This window comes from Notolepis coatsorum (assembly GCF_963971535.1).
Source record: "Notolepis coatsorum genome assembly, chromosome: 10".
NCBI lineage: Eukaryota > Metazoa > Chordata > Actinopteri > Aulopiformes > Paralepididae > Notolepis > Notolepis coatsorum.
Window position 1 is genome coordinate 1,062,884 of NC_140174.1, and position 17,296 is coordinate 1,080,179.

Below are 17,296 nucleotides of genomic sequence, written 5' to 3' on the forward strand. Positions count from 1 at the left end.
GATCTCTTCTTCTCCCGATATCTCCTTCCTGCCCAGCCTTCCACCACCGCCCCCTGCCAGCACTTGTAGTCCTGTCCCGCTATGAAACGCCCAAGTTCAAAAGAGGAGGATGAAAGGGCAGCAAGTTATTAGTCAATATTCCGGGAGAGGTGGTCAAAGAGAACCGCACGTTATTTGTCCATATCCGGGCAGGTATGATCAAGAGCGGACAACTGGTTACAACGTCCTTGTGAACACAGGGAATGCAAAAGATTACGTTAGCAAATCTGAATAATAGCCAGACATATTCAGGTTGCTACATAAACAGGCCGGGCTTGACCCTGTCTGCCTGCGAGTGTGCCCCCGCACTTTTCATGACGTCTGCCAATCATGTCAGCCTTCTCTGCCTCGGTCTCTCTAGGGGGTCGGGTTTTTGTGGAGGCTGCGACATGGTGCACAGCATACCGAACGCCCCTTCCGCCGGGGTGCTGTTCTCAGTAGACCCCTTAGGCGCCTGTCTAGTCTAGGTCGAGTTACGCTTTTGACCTGTTGCCAGGATTGAGGGATCAACCTCTTTGGGGGTTGTCTCCCCGGTGCGCCGACTGGCCCCACAGTGTTGTGGGGGTGTAGCCTCTGTGGAGTGCTTCAGGGCGGCGTGCTGTAGGGGGGAAGGGCCTGCTCTTGGATTGGGCCCTGTCCGATACGCTGGCGATGTGGGGGGTGGTGTCACTAGTGACCGTCTGGTGGGGTCTCGATGCTGCGGCATCGTTGGCCTCACCAGGCCCCCTTTTCCGGGGGGTCCTGGCCCTCAGGCTGTTCCTGGGTCTGGGTCCTCCTTCACGCTCCGCTGCTACGGCCTTGCCACGGGGTTGGGTTCTTGACCTTTGACCCTGTGATGTTAGGGGCTGTAACAGGTTTTTTTCCCTTCCCGTTCATTCCCTAGTGGCATGTGGGATGCGCGCCTGAGTAGTCGCGGGTCCTTCTGTGTGAAGGTAAGTCCCACGATCTGCTCACCCTGTGCGTTGAGTAACTAAACCCTCTTCGCACAGTCGGATCTGATTCCCTCCCATCCCCCTCTAGGGGGGTCCGGGGGCTCGGGTCCTCCCCGGTTCTGATGGTTGTGGGGGGCCTCAGCGGGTACATTTTTTGAGCATCCGCTCTGCTCAGCTCCTGTGTTCCACTAAGAGCGCAGAGCGTAAGCTATACGATATATAACATTATCCTATAACCATAGTTATATGAGTATAGCGAGCGCTCTGCGCTGACTCACTGAGGACCCCGTGGTCTTCGCCTTCGGTGGTGAAAGACTTGGGAAGGAGCTGTTAGTATGGCCACGACCCCGCTTATGTAGAGGAGCGGATGTGGGTGTGGCCAGGCAGATGGGTGTGTACATGTGGAGAAAAATTATTCAGTGCTAGATTGGATAAAGGATAGGTTCCACTAAGAGCGCAGAGCGCTCGCTATACTCATATAACTATGGTTATAGGATATCGGATAACCGTATGTTTCTTGGCATGGGTGGATCTTTCCCACGCTGGGCTGCATATTCCGCAGCAGAGAAGCTGAGGGCTGTGGCACGTAGTGTCTTGGGGCACGATGCACCCCGTCTGAAGCTGAGGGCTGTGGCACGTAGTGTCTTGGGGCACGATGCACCCCGTCTGAAGCTGAGGGCTGTGGCACGTAGTGTCTTGGGGCACGATGCACCCCGTCTGGTGTTGCGGGTGCTTACTTTTGCCTTTGTCTCCATGATGTGGGTTTTGAATATAAGTTTAAGTTTAAGTAATCCCCCCCCCCCCCCCCCTCCCCAGGGACAGTGCACATTAATCAACATCTTCAGTTTCCACATCAATGTAAATGTGCCAGAATTAGCTAATGAGCTCGTTTTCATCTGTAGTCCCTGCCTGTATGTCTTCATGGTGTGGGAGGAGCCTGCATGTCTTCATGGTGTGGGAGGAGCCTGTATGTCTTCATGGTGTGGGAGGAGCCTGCATGTCTTCATGGTGTGGGAGGAGCCTGCATGTCTTCATGGTGTGGGAAGAGCCTGCATGTCTTCATGGTGTGGGAGGAGCCTGCATGTCTTCATGGTGTGGGAGGAGCCTGCATGTCTTCATGGTGTGGGAGGAGCCTGCATGTCTTCATGGTGTGGGAGGAGCCTGCATGTCTTCATGGTGTGGGAGGAGCCTGCATGTCTTCATGGTGTGGGAGGAGCCTGCATGTCTTTATGGTGTGGGAGGAGCCTGCATGTCTGCATGGTGTGGGAGGAGCCTGCATGTCTTCATGGTGTGGGAGGAGCCTGCATGTCTTCATGGTGTGGGAGGAGCCTGCATGTCTTCATGGTGTGGGAGGAGCCTGCATGTCTTCATGGTGTGGGAGGAGCCTCTTCATGGTGTGGGAGGAGCCTGCGTGTCTTCATGGTGTGGGAGGAGCCTGCATGTCTTCATGGTGTGGGAGGAGCCTGCATGTCTTCATGGTGTGGGAGGAGCGTATTCATGGTGTGGGAGGAGCCTCTTCATGGTGTGGGAGGAGCCTGCATGTCCTTATGGTGTGGGAGGAGCCTCTTCATGGTGTGGGAGGGGCCTGCATGTGTTCATGGTGTGGGAGGAGCCTGCATGTCTTCATGGTGTGGGAGGAGCCTCTTCATGGTGTGGGAGGAGCCTGCATGTGTTCATGGTGTGGGAGGAGCCTGCATGTCTTCATGGTGTGGGAGGAGCCTGCATGTCTTCATGGTGTGGGAGGAGCCTGCGTGTCTTCATGGTGTGGGAGGAGCCTGCATGTCTTCATGGTGTGGGAGGAGCCTGCATGTCTTCATGGTGTGGGAGGAGCCTCTTCATGGTGTGGGAGGAGCCTGCATGTCTTCATGGTGTGGGAGGAGCCTCTTCATGGTGTGGGAGGAGCCTGTGTGTCTTCATGGTGTGGGAGGAGCCTCTTCATGGTGTGGGAGGAGCCTGCATGTCTTCATGGTGTGGGAGGAGCCTGTACGTCTTCATGGTGTGGGAGGAGCCTGTACGTCTTCATGGTGTGGGAGGAGCCTGTACGTCTTCATGGTGTGGGAGGAGCCTGTACGTCTTCATGGTGTGGGAGGAGCCTGTACGTCTTCATGGTGTGGGAGGAGCCTGTACGTCTTCATGGTGTGGGAGGAGCCTGTACGTCTTCATGGTGTGGGAGGAGACCATAGGACCCAGAGGAAACCCACACGAACACGGGGAGTTTGATTGATTGATTGATTGAATTGATTGATTGATTGATTGATTGATTGATTGATTGATTGATTGATTGATTGAAAACTTTGGAGGTGGTTGGGTGGGTGGGGTGGGGTGGGGGGGGGGGGGGTTTGGGTGTGGAGGGGTGGGGGGGGGGCAACACTGTACACTGTACAAGCAAAACTGTACATTGGAATATTGACAAAACCATTCTTGGTCATTTACTGTACATCGGAGGGGGTTGTTAGGACATTTGTAGGGGCCAGTTTCGAATTGCAGCCTCCCGTAGGTGCTCTTTAAGAGCGGTTTTGAATGTGGGCAGGGATTCACATTCCTTTACAGCTTTGGGTAGGGCGTTCCACATTGATGTGGCATAATTGCGAAACGTGTTTAGTCCCTTGTTTGAGCCGAATCTGGGTTTAACATGATTTGTGGAGCTCCCTCTGGTGTTGTGGTCGTGGAATTCACTGACCTTTGGGAAGTATTTTGACATGTACATGGGTACCTTGGTCGCGTAGTGTATCTTGTAGACCAGGCCCATTGCAAGTTGCTGTACTCTGTCGTCTACATGCAAACTCCACACAGAAAGGCCCCCTGCTGGGGTTCGAACCCAGGACCTTCTGGCTGTGAGGCAGCAGTGCTGACCACTGAACCAGGACCTTCTGGCTGTGAGGCAGCAGTGCTGACCACTGAACCAGGACCTTCTGGCTGTGAGGCAGCAGTGCTGACCACTGAACCAGGACCTTCTGGCTGTGAGGCAGCAGTGCTGACCACTGAACCAGGACCTTCTGGCTGTGAGGCAGCAGTGCTGACCACTGTACCACCGTGCCTCCCTGAGGCATCTGTCGAGTGTGACGCCGAGGTAGACAGGGTACACCACTCACAGCGACGCAGCTCAACTAGACCCTGGAGATTTACATGACTTGGTTTATGTCAGGAGCAAGATTTCTTCTACAAGGTGAAATACTTTGTCAGTAAACATCCTTCTGTGTTGGTGTGATGTGCCTTTTCAAGCGGTTCCAGTTATCCACATTGGCACAGTGCGCACATTTGCTTTATCAAATCCAGGGGGAGTTTGCTTTGTCAACCCAGGGGCCCTGCAAGCAGTGGGGCCCGTTTCAGTAGAAACGGGTAGCTAAGGCCACCTCTGGTGTGATGCAAAATAAGCATTGTTGTTTGGTGAAAAGCCCCTTTAAGAAATAGGGTAAAATTGTATGATGCCACACACTAACCCATCCATCTACACACTAACGCATCCATCTACACTCCACATGCACACACTCACTTTAAACAAACTTTTAACTCACCTTTAACATTCACGTTAGACACGTTAAACACTCTTTAACACTACACCATCTTTTTGATCTATTTATTACAAAAAGATTTGCACTACAATCCTATTTTTTTTATTTTGCATTTTGTACCTCATTGTTTGCATTTGGTACTTCATTTTGTACTTCTTTAGGTTGTACTTTAGTTTGTATATTTTGCATAGTGTTTGGACTTTATTAATTTTACTTTCTTTACTGTATGAAGCACAATCTCAGGGGGCTCGTACAGAACCAAGCATTTCACTGTAATGTACATTGTACTTTATGTGTGACAAATAAAACTAAACTTGAACTTGAACCTACACTCGTGTGCAGTAGGGGGCGATGTGCAGCCGGTAAACCGAGAGAAGAAGAGGAAGAAGCAGAAGAAGCAGAAGAGAAGAAGAAGCAGCAGCAGAGACACACAGACAGACAGACAGACAGACAGACAGACACAAGGAAGCAGGTCCAGCTGCAGACAGATATATTATATTAGATATTATTATAGTCCTCTCTCGTCGACACAGGTCTGTGGAGACAACATGGCTCTGAACCAGAACAGCTCTGAGTCCGGAGGCGTCATCATCAACAACAGCGAGAGGTACCGACACCGAGCTAACGGGGCTAACAACATGCTAACACCGAGCTAACGGGGCTAACAACATGCTAACACCGAGCTAACGGGGCTAACAACATGCTAACACCGAGCTAACGGGGCTAACAACATGCTAACACCGAGCTAACTGTTCAGCCTGATGCAGCTGAGGCCCAGTCCACCACACAGCCTTCTATATAGTGTTTAGAAGGCTGTGTGGTGTTAGCATATAGTGTTTAGTGTTTATAATATATAACATATAGTGTTTACAGTCCATCACACAGCCTTCTATATTATAGTGTTTACAGTCCATCACACAGCCTTCTATATAACATTTAGTATATATTGTTTAGTAGTATATAGTGTGTACTGTTTAGTGTATAGTATATAGTGTATAGTGCATAGTATATAGTATAGTGTATAGTATAATAATGTTTACTGTTTCGTATATAGTGTTTAGTGTATAGTGTTTAATGTATAGTATATAGTATAATAGTGTTTCGTATATAGTATATAGTGTTTAGTGTATAGTGTTTAGTGTATAGTATAATAGTGTTTAGTATTTAGTGTATAGTGTTTAGTGTATAGTATATAGTATAATAGTGTTTAGTATATAGTATATAGTGTTTAGTGTATACTATAGTGTATAGTGTTTAGTATATAGTATATAGTGTTTAGTGTATACTATAGTGTTTAGTATATAGTATATAGTGTTTACTGTTTAGTGTTTTAGTGTATACTATAGTGTATAGTGTTTTTTAGTATATAGTGTTTAGTGTATACTATAGTGTATAGTATATAGTGTTTATTATTTGTGTTGTCGAGGTAGCACATCTTTCCATGTAGTCTTTAGGCAGAGTCTCGCTCAGCATCCAGTCATCGTCGATTCGTCACTGCTGCTGCATTAATACCTGTCTGTCTGATTCAGAGTGATTGATTGATTGAAAACGTTATGAACAGATTGCAGAATGGGTACAATACAGTACGGATCAATACACACAATTGTTAAGGGGATGCAGACCAGAGAAAGACTTTTGTCTTGTTTACCCTTCCTGCTGACTTGTCGTACAGAACTTGTAAGTCGCTCTGGATAAAAGCGTTGCGCTAAATGACTAAATGTAAATGGACACTATTTATTTGCAGGAATACAACGTACAGGAGTCTGGAGACGCCTCTACAATGAGCTCCACAGTGTGACAGACACAGAGACACGACAACAAGTCCCCACAGACAAATAATACATTACACATATAATTCTCCAGATAAATACAACATTGTACATCAATACTATCATCAGGCCATGCCTAACATGTCAGTTGGGTCCGCCATTTTCAATTCATTTTTACATTTACATTTAGTCATTTAGCTGACGCTTTTATCCAAAGCGACTTACAAGTTCTGTACGACAAGTCATCAGGAAGGAAGGGCACAACTCTATCAGCTGAGTAACAATGTTCATCAAAGTGTTGAGTGCTACAGTGTAGGTTAGTTTATTAGGACAAGTGCATGACAGTATGGTTAGTTAGGGTTAGATTTTTTTTTTTTTTTATATATATATATCATTTCAGATAATGGTTGAATTCATCATGACATACACAACATACAGGTAGACAGTACTGTTACATCTATACATTTATGACATACCAGATTAAGCAGATTTACAAATGGGCAATTCCAGCATTATGGATGTTACATTCAGAGAGAAAATTGGAAACTTAACTTAACATTGACAAGGCATCGATTTGAATTGGAAGTATAATTTACACATTTGAGTTACACTTATTGAGATAAAGATGAGCCTGCAGTAAAAAATAATTTTACCTTTTGGATTTTGAGATAGGTGACAAAATACACAGCGTTATGGATGTTACGGAAATGGACAAGCTTTTCGGACTCACTGAACACATGATAAACTCTGTGAATATCTTTTTCAAAGAATAACATGTTTACGATCACTTTGTAGGGAAGGGTTTGAGGTACCCAAAAAGCACATTCAGGAAAACCTGGCATTTCCTCTCAAGGAATGAATCACAAAAAAGTGCCGTTATGGATGTTACATTTTGGCGTTATGGATGTTACACGTCTGAAATAGACAAAAAACACTATCAAAATAGGGCTTTACCCACATGTGTTTGACTTCGGTGGACCATTTTGAGGGTCAAACCAGTCTGGATTCATGTTGTAGTCTAAAAAAAATGCCAGGAAATGCTACTTCCGGTTTTGCACTCAAACAGGAAGTGGACCGGAAGTAATGTTACTGTGACATCACAAATGTTCTAGAATGTTTGATTATGACATCATACTGCAGGGGTCGGCAATTAGGTTTGGCCGCGGGCCAGATTTTCCCCAAGCCGTTGCTTGGCGGGCCAGGATCAAAAACAATGGCTAATTTAATATACTGATATTGAAAAAAGACAAATGTTTTTCTCTGGTCTGCATCCCCCCAACAACCGTGTGCACTGCGCCGCACTGCACTGCACCCACTCTGCAATCCGCCAAACAAAGTTCTCACTCATCCATTCATTCATGAACAGCTCTCAGCTGTTGCAGATCACCGCGGCGCCGGCGGGTGATGAACAGATCAGAATGCATGAAAACACGACTCACCATACCTCCTTGTTTGTTGTTAAGTCCTCCAAAATCCCTGCTAATGTTTGAAACATGTCATATCCACTCGCCGCCCTCCAATTCCAGATTGGCGTTGAATGCAGCTACTTTATCTGCCAACTTGCCTCGTTGTTGTTGTTGTTGTTGTTGTTGTTGTTGTCGCCACATATTATGCAGAGAGGACGTCGGCTCGGCACGTAAGAATCACCGACCTGTTGCGATAAACCAGTATTTTAAGTATGGCTCCTGTTTATTAAAAGAAGCGTTATATTTCCCCGTTGCAAAGAAGCTATCCAAAGATGTTTGTTTTGTTTTCTTCAACTCGCTCGCGAGTCGCATCTCGAACGCGGAAGTGAAAGTGCGTTAGGGAAATAGACACGGGGCCCGGTGGGACTATTCCATTGGTTCTCCCAGTCCACCTGACCATTTCTAGCATTTCAATTGGCTATAGTGACAGACATGCTTTTGATGACTGCCGGTAGATAGATACAGCTTCACAATAAAAGACACCCTGGCGTCCCGAGTGAATATTTCCCGCACGTCAAATAAATATCATATTCTCAAAATAATCTGACGGGCCAGAAATTATTGCTGGCGGGCCAATGTTGGCCCGTGGGCCGCCTATTGCCGATCCCTGTCATACTGTGACATCACAAATGTTCTAGAATGTTCTATTATGACATCATACTGTGACATCACAAATGTTCTAGAATGTTCTATTATGACATCATACTGTGACATCACAATAATCACACACAAAAAAAATATAAAATTTTTTATTTTCTTTTGTCTTAAATAGTTTCAAAATATCAGTCATTTCTGAAAATAAATTACAAAAAGTTTTTGGAAAATAACTCTTTATTTGATTAACATAAAAAAAGTGTTTTCTATACATTTGGGGAAATTAGCTTACCGTCTTCCCCAGAGCTAACCGGCACTGTCCGCTTCCATGCATTGTGCTAAGCTAGGCTAACATGGAGCCAGATGGCGTTCTACTGAACAGAGAGGAAACTGGTATCTTATCTTCTTGTCTCTCTCTGGAGAAGACGATAAGCTAATTTCCCAAAATGTTGGCGTGTTCTTTTAAGTTAAAATAATATAATACAGGTTTTTTCACATTACGTTTTGTGTAATGTCAGCAACAGCGTCATGTTGTATATTTACTTTGTTGCAGTCAAAGTGAGGAACATCTGATGAATAAAACGTCTTTTCAAAGTCACTGTCTGAACTGTAATGGTATTATTAATATTAAGTACTCGTACCGGTACTCATTATCGGCATATACCCACATGTGTATGAGAAGGTTGGTTGGTCCTCGCTGATGATTTTTAATGCCCTTATTGGTAAGCTACCTCCTTATACTACATCATTATTGGTAAGCTACCTCCTTATACTACATCATTATTGGTAAGCTACCTCCTTATACTACATCATTATTGGTAAGCTGCCTCCTTATACTACATCATTATTGGTAAGCTGCCTCCTTATACTACATCATTATTGGTAAGCTACCTCCTTATACTACATCATTATTGGTAAGCTGCCTCCTTATACTACATCATTATTGGTAAGCTACCTCCTTATACTACATAATTATTGGTAAGCTACCTCCTTATACTACATCATTATTGGTAAGCTAGCTCCTTATACTACATCATTATTGGTAAGCTGCCTCCTTATACTACATCATTATTGGTAAGCTACCTCCTTATACTACATCATTATTGGTAAGCTGCCTCCTTATACTACATCATTGGTAAGCTACCTCCTTATACTACCTCATTATTGGTAAGATACCTCCTTATACTACATCATTATTGGTAAGCTACCTCCTTATACTACATCATTATTGGTAAGCTGCCTCCTTATACTACATCATTATTGGTAAGCTGCCTCCTTATACTACATCATTATTGGTAAGCTACCTCCTTATACTACATCATTATTGGTAAGCTGCCTCCTTATACTACATCATTATTGGTAAGCTACCTCCTTATACTACATCATTATTGGTAAGCTACCTCCTTATACTACATTATTATTGGTAAGCTGCCTCCTTATACTACATCATTATTGGTAAGCTACCTCCTTATACTACATCATTATTGGTAAGCTGCCTCCTTATACTACATCATTATTGGTAAGCTACCTCCTTATACTACATCATTATTGGTAAACTACCTCCTTATACTACATCATTATTGGTAAGCTACCTCCTTATACTACATCATTATTGGTAAGCTACCTCCTTATACTACATCATTATTGGTAAACTACTTCCTTATACTACATCATTATTGGTAAGCTACCTCCTTATACTACATCATTATTGGTAAGCTACCTCCTTATACTACATCATTATTGGTAAGCTGCCTCCTTATACTACATCATTATTGGTAAGCTACCTCCTTATACTACATCATTATTGGTAAGCTGCCTCCTTATACTACATCATTATTGGTAAGCTGCCTCCTTATACTACATCATTATTGGTAAGCTGCCTCCTTATACTACATCATTATTGGTAAGCTGCCTCCTTATACTACATCATTATTGGAATGGAATTCTAGTGACTGGCTGGTCCTTAAGGTCCAGTTTGCTCTGAACAGGGTGACTCTGCATGTTGCTATGATGCCCCTCTAGCTCATGGGATGAACTCCAACGGTCCTTAGAGCTGGAGATTCTCCCCTCAGAGTTTAAAACCTTGATCTCCAACCTTCGTCAATCAAGTTGTACGTGTTTTTAATTGATTTGTTATCCGTACTTGTCTAATTGTTATGATTGTATGGCTGTGTGATTGTATATGCCTTTTCTTTGCTTAACTCTATGTTTTGCATAATAAGAGTTAAGCAAAGAACACACCCGACACACCACAACCCGCCTGGGCCGCTCCTTTACACCGGCAGCCATCAGGCTCCACAACCGAGGGAGCGGCCGGCTCTGCTGCCAGAACTATCACTGTCACGACTCGGGACTCACGTCACCGTACCCACTATCTTGTTTCTTTGCACTAGAGACTCGTATCACTGGACTCTCACCACTGGACTATCTTGTGTTCGTACTTTTATATTACTACATTGTATTTGTACTGTGAAGCTGTGCATCCACCCTGTACCCCCCCCCCCCCAAGGGGATCAATACAGGATCATCTTATCTTATAAATGAGGGAAACCTCAGGTGCCTGTTTGAGTTTAAATAAAGGTTTGAAGACGTGTGTACTTGGCGTCGGGACCTCCCTACTAACTTGTATTGTTCTCTTGTCGTCTCCAGTTTGTTGATGAACTACGACCACGTGGAGCTGAGCTTCTGTGACGCCGACGCGCTGCCGGACGCCTTCAGGAAGAGCAGGAAGGGCAGCGTCTACCTGACTCCCTACAGGGTACGGGTACGGGTTAGGGTTAGGGTTAGCGCTGCCGGACGCCTTCAGGAAGAGCAGGAAGGGCAGCGTCTACCTGACTCCCTACAGGGTACGGGTACGGGTTAGGGTTAGGGTTAGCGCTGCCGGACGCCTTCAGGAAGAGCAGGAAGGGCAGCGTCTACCTGACTCCCTACAGGGTACGGGTTAGGGTTAGGGTTAGCGCTGCCGGACGCCTTCATGAAGAGCAGGAAGGGCAGCGTCTACCTGACTCCCTACAGGGTACGGGTTAGGGTTAGGGTTAGGGTTATCGCTGCCGGACGCCTTCAGGAAGAGCAGGAGGGGCAGCGTCTACCTGACTCCCTACAGGGTACGGGTACGGGTTAGGGTTAGGGTTAGCGCTGCCGGACGCCTTCAGGAAGAGCAGGAAGGGCAGCGTCTACCTGACTCCCTACAGGGTACGGGTTAGGGTTAGGGTTAGCGCTGCCGGACGCCTTCAGGAAGAGCAGGAAGGGCAGCGTCTACCTGACTCCCTACAGGGTACGGGTTAGGGTTAGGGTTAGGGTTAGCGCTGCCGGACGCCTTCAGGAAGAGCAGGAAGGGCAGCGTCTACCTGACTCCCTACAGGGTACGACACGCAGCCCACACGGCCTGCTCTTAAAGGGCAAAACCACGTGCTTTTGACAAGTTTCAAGTTTTGTTTTATTTGTCACATATATTGGGGGGGCGACAGTGGCTCGGGAGGTAGAGCCGTCGTCTGGTAATCCGGAGGTTCCCGGTTCGATTCCCGGGCAGCGCGTCGATGCGTCCTCGAGCAAGACACTTAACCCCTAATTTCTCCCGATGAGCAGGTCGGCACCTTGCGTGGTCGCCTCCGTCGTCGGTGTGAGAACGTGTGAGTGAAGGGGTTAACATGTGAGGAACAAAACTGGGCAGCGTTAAAAGTGAGGTGTCTGTTGCTCTCTGCCGTCCCCAGGTGATCTTCCTGGCCAAGGGGCGGGACGCTCTGCAGTCCTTCATGATGCCCTTCTACCTGATGAAGGGCTGCGAGGTGAAGCAGCCTGTGCTCGGCGCCAACTACATCAAAGGCACCGTCGGCTCCGAGCCCGGAGGTGTGTGTGTGTGTGTGTGTGTGTGTTTCAAGTTTTAGGTTTTGTTTATTAACACTTTTATTGCCCAAGCTTAATTCCTTTTTACCTCCTTGAATGCCCAGGGCCACTTCAATGTTAACGTTAACACTTTGAATGCCACCCACGAGTTTTCTCGTGTTATTACCCCCCGGGTTGAATGCCCACTCACGAGAATATTCGTTTTATTCGTATTTTTTTTTATTAGCGATCTGAAATCATATTGCATCAAGCGAGCCTACCGTTGGAGATCCAGTCACCCCAGGCGCTCAGATGTGAAAAAAGCGCCCCCTATAGTCTCCCAGATGGTAAATCACCCTTTTGGATTGGACTCAATGAAAGTGAATGGGAGAAAGGATTTCTGACTCCACATTTTACGTCTCACTCACGCAGCCGGCATCGACCGGCATCACTCCGGAGCCTGAAGAGCAGCGGGGATTATGTGTTCTACTGTATACACGGTTGATCAATACAATGATCGATTTTTTCGAATGGTGATCAGGAATTGGAATAATCCATTTGGATACCATCTGATCTCAGGTAAGGAATCTATGTTATCAGTGTTAGGATAATCAGACTCGTTTTCACAGAGATATAAGCGTTTCCCCTATATGTGATATGGCTGTTTTGACTGTAAAAGCCATCAGGAAATAAGAGCAGCGATTATCAGTGCGTGGCACCAGCGTGCGTGCGCACACATATACTATCTATTATCTAGCGTTTATTTGAAAACGATTCATAAATAGGCAGACAAATGACAACGTTCTAGAATATTCCAGTAAAAGGCGATTATCATAGAATGGGTTGTTTTTTTCGGCGAAAACGAGTGATTTTCAAAATGCTATCAAACGGAAATGAAGCGATTAAAAAAAACAATCTGCTTTGACAATGTTGACTGGAAAATGAGTCTTTGATAAGCGATGGGCAGATTAGACACACAGCCATAATTTAAAACATAGATTAGGCGATATTAACGTTAACATTGGAGTGGATTTGGGCATTCAAGGGGGTAAAAAGGAAAACACGGACTGGCTCTCAAAGTGTTAATATCGCCTAATCTATGTTTTAAATTATGGCTGTGTCTAATCTGCCCGTTGCTTATCAAAGACTCATTTTCCAGTCAACATTGTCGTAGCAGATTGAATCACTCGTTTTCACGGAATAAATAAGACATTGCATGATAATCGCCTTTTACTGGAATATTCTAGAACGTTGTCATTGTTCGGCCTATTTATGAATCGTTTTCAAATAAACGCTAGATTATCGATAGTATATGTGTGCACATGCACGCTCGTGCCGCGAGTTGAAAATCGATTCTCCTAGTTACTGACCGCTCGCACAGCCAAACAGCAATATCACATAATCACATAAAAGCTTATATCTCTGTGAAAACGAGTCTGATTATCCTAATACTGGTAACATAGATTCCTTACCTGAGATCAGATGGTATCCAAATGGATTATTCCAATTCCTGATCGCCATTAGAAAAAATCGATCTTTTTATTGATCCACCGAGTATAGTGTAAAAACACATAATCCCTGCTGCTCTGAAACTCCAGAGTGAAACTGGTCGACAGTGGTTGCATGAGTGAGAAGTAAAACGTGGATTCCGTTTTTTTTCCCCTCGTTCATTTTCATTGAGTTCAATCCAAAAGGGTGAATTACCATCTGGGAGACGATAGGGGGCGCTTTTTTCACATCTGAGCGCCTGGAGTGGGTGATTTTCCAACGGTAAACTTGGTTGATGAAATATGATTTCAGATGGCTAATAAAAGAAAAAAACAAGAAAATACGAGAATTCTCGTGAGTGGGCATTCAACCCGCGGGGGGTAAACCCGAGAAAACTCGGGTTGGGCAATCAAAGTGTTAATTGACCTGAAAAATCTAAGCAAATGAATAAAGGGAAGATGATTAAACGGTTTTGTAGATACAGTACTGAATTCTGCCATCAAATGCGATTTAAAATGCGATTAATTAGATTAATTATTTACAAATCCTGTAATTAATTAGATACATTTTTTTTAATTACCTGACTGCACTAATAAAAAGTATAAAATAGAAAAAGTCAAAATTACATAAAATAAAGTGTTCAGTCAATATACATATATATACAATACCAGAGTAAAAAGAGTAACAGTGAGGTACAATGCAGAAATAGGATGAGGTGCAAACTTAGGGTAAGGTCAAGCATCACAGAGACGTTTCAAAGGTGCTCACAGCAGCACGAGGGTTTCGGACAGAGATACGTGATGGTTTGAAAGCTCGGCGTTGCTAATAAATAATAATAATAATAATTTGTGACATGCCTGCGCTGTGATTGGCTGGGCGCACCAGGCATGTCACACATGCAGAAGAAGAGAAGAAGCCATTTTGATGCAACACTGCCTCAGTGACGTTTACACGTTTATACAAATTATTTAAAATGTTTATTAGCAACGCCGAGCTTTCAAACCATCACGTGTCTCTGTCCGAAACCCTCGTGCTGCTGTGAGTACCTTTGAAACGTCTCTGTGATGCTTGTATAACGAACGGTTCGGGTAGAACCAGCCCTTCAGGGTAATCTAGGTGGGTTAGCCACGGACCAGCAAGTGACTGTGGATTCACTCGTCCAAACCCTGTCGGCGTGCATCACAGTCACGGAAGGGGCTACACTGGCGCAGGACCTTTGCCAAGCTTTTATTTTTTATTTTTTTTTATTAAATATACAACTATATTTGAACATGCTAGTGTATAAAATAATTTTTTACATAATGAAAAATAGGTAATATCTCTTTCATGTACATAAACACATGCCGCAAAACATACGTGTGTGTGTGTGTGTGTGTGTGTGTGTGTATACACACCAGGATCTACCACAACTGGTATATATGGGATATTTGGTAGATATAAGGTTAAAATAGGGTATACATTTAAATGAGCTTAGTGCAAATACCTTTCCTAGCAGCAGCAGTACGGAGTAAAGGAACGTGCCAGTGTGTGTGTTGTGTGTGTGTGTGTGTGTGTGGGATGGTGTGTGCGTCTGTGGGATGGTGTGTGCGTCTGTGGGATGGTGTGTGCGTCTGTGGGATGGTGTGTGCGTCTGTGGGATGGTGTGTGCGTCTGTGGGATGGTGTGTGCGTCTGGGATGGTGTGTGCGTCTGTGGGATGGTGTGTGCGTCTGTGCGTCTGTGGGATGGTGTGTGCGTCTGTGGGATGGTGTGTGCGTCTGTGGGATGGTGTGTCTGTGTGTGTGTGTGGGATGGTGTGTGTGTGTGTGTGTGTGTGTCAGGGCGGGTTCCTAGTCCAGAGTCTGTGTAGTGAGTGAGTGACATTGCGGTTCTATGCCGTGCTTTGCATTTAAAAAAAGGTATTCAAATGTTTTATTTTAAAATTAAATATACAACTATAATTGTGTCTTGTTATGTTAATCTTGTCTTGTTAGTAGTAGAGCAAATGGCACGTTTGTAGCCTAAAATGAATCCTACATGGATCTAGGTGGGGACCAGGGTAGGTGGGGCTCGCCATGTGGGGCCTGATTGAAAAAGTGTGGGAACCACTGCCCTATTTGAACCTTATACCAAATAGATATAAAGACACACACACACGCACACACACAGCCCTATAATGAACCAGGGCAGCTCCAGACGCTGGACCCCCCCTCTCTCTGCTCCGTCACAGGGGGGGGGGCTGGGAGGGCTCTGCCACCTTAACCCCCCCTCTCTCTGCTCTGCCACCTTAACCCCCCCTCTCTGCTCTGCCACCTTAACCCCCCCTCTCTCTGCTCCGTCACAGGGGGGGCTGGGAGGGCTCTGCCACCTTAACCCCCCCTCTCTCTGCTCCGTCACAGGGGGGGCTCTGCCACCTTAACCCCCCCTCTCTCTGCTCCGTCACAGGGGGGGGGGCTGGGAGGGCTCTGCCACCTTAACCCTCCCTCTCTCTGCTCCGTCACAGGGGGGGCTCTGCCACCTTAACCCCCCCTCTCTCTGCTCCATCACAGGGGGGGGGGGGCTGGGAGGGCTCTGCCACCTTAACCCCCCCTCTCTCTGCTCCGTTACGGGGGGCTGGGAGGGATCTGCCACCTTAACCCCCCCTCTCTCTGCTCTGCCACAGGGGGCTGGGAGGGCTCTGCCACCTTAACCCCCCCTCTCTCTGCTCTGCCACCTTAACCCCCCCTCTCTCTGCTCTGCCACAGGGGGCTGGGAGGGCTCTGCCACCTTCAAGCTGATCTTCGCGTCGGGAGGAGCCATCGAGTTTGGCCAGTACATGCTGCAGGTAGCAGCGCAAGGTAAAGCTACCACCCCCCCCCCCCCCCCCCCCCCCCCCCCAGTACATGCTGCAGGTAGCAGCGCAAGGTAAACAAGACGAAAGTCTTTCTCTGGTCTGCATCCCCTTAACAATTGTGTGTATTGAGCCGTACTGTATTGTACCCATTCTGCAATCTGTTAATAAAGTTTTCAATCAATGATACACTCACGGTTAAATCACCGTGAATATACCACTGCGCTGGCTTTAGTTAAATCACCATGAATATATACCACTGCGCTGGCTTTAGTTAAATCACCATGAATACACCACTGCGCTGGCTTTAGTTAAATCACCATGAATACACCACTGCGCTGGCTTTAGTTAAATCACCATGAATATACCACTGCGCTGGCTTTAGTTAAATCACCATGAATATATACCACTGTGCTGGCTTTAGTTAAATCACCATGAATATACCACTGCGCTGGCTTTAGTTAAATCACCATGAATATATACCACTGTGCTGGCTTTAGTTAAATCACCATGAATATATACCACTGTGCTGGCTTTAGTTAAATCACCATGAATATATACCACTGCGCTGGCTTTAGTTAAATCACCATGAATATACCACTGCGCTGGCTTTAGTTAAATCACCATGAATATACCACTGAGCTGGCTTTAGTTAAATCACCATGAATATACCACTGCGCTGGCTTTAGTTAAATCACCGTGAATATACCACTGTGCTGGCTTTAGTTAAATCACCATGAATATACCACTGTGCTGGCTTTAGTTAAATCACCATGAATATACCACTGTGCTGGCTTTAGTTAAATCACCATGAATATACCACTGCGCTGGCTTTAATTAAATCACCATGAATATACCACTGTGCT

The 17,296-nt window shown here is 45.8% G+C and overlaps 1 protein-coding gene across 1 annotated transcript in view; it reads left to right on the forward strand.

Moving 5' to 3' along the window:
• The first annotated feature begins 4,895 nt into the window (after positions 1–4,895).
• Positions 4,896–17,296, forward strand: part of wbp2 (WW domain binding protein 2) — a 55,777-nt gene continuing 43,376 nt past the window's right edge. Inside the window, exons 1-4 of the mRNA XM_084322466.1 lie at positions 4,896–5,090; positions 10,962–11,070; positions 12,023–12,158; positions 16,345–16,437. Coding sequence (XP_084178592.1) covers positions 5,032–5,090; positions 10,962–11,070; positions 12,023–12,158; positions 16,345–16,437 — 397 coding nt within the window. The 5' untranslated portion in view covers positions 4,896–5,031. The remainder of the gene's footprint in view (positions 5,091–10,961; positions 11,071–12,022; positions 12,159–16,344; positions 16,438–17,296) is intronic.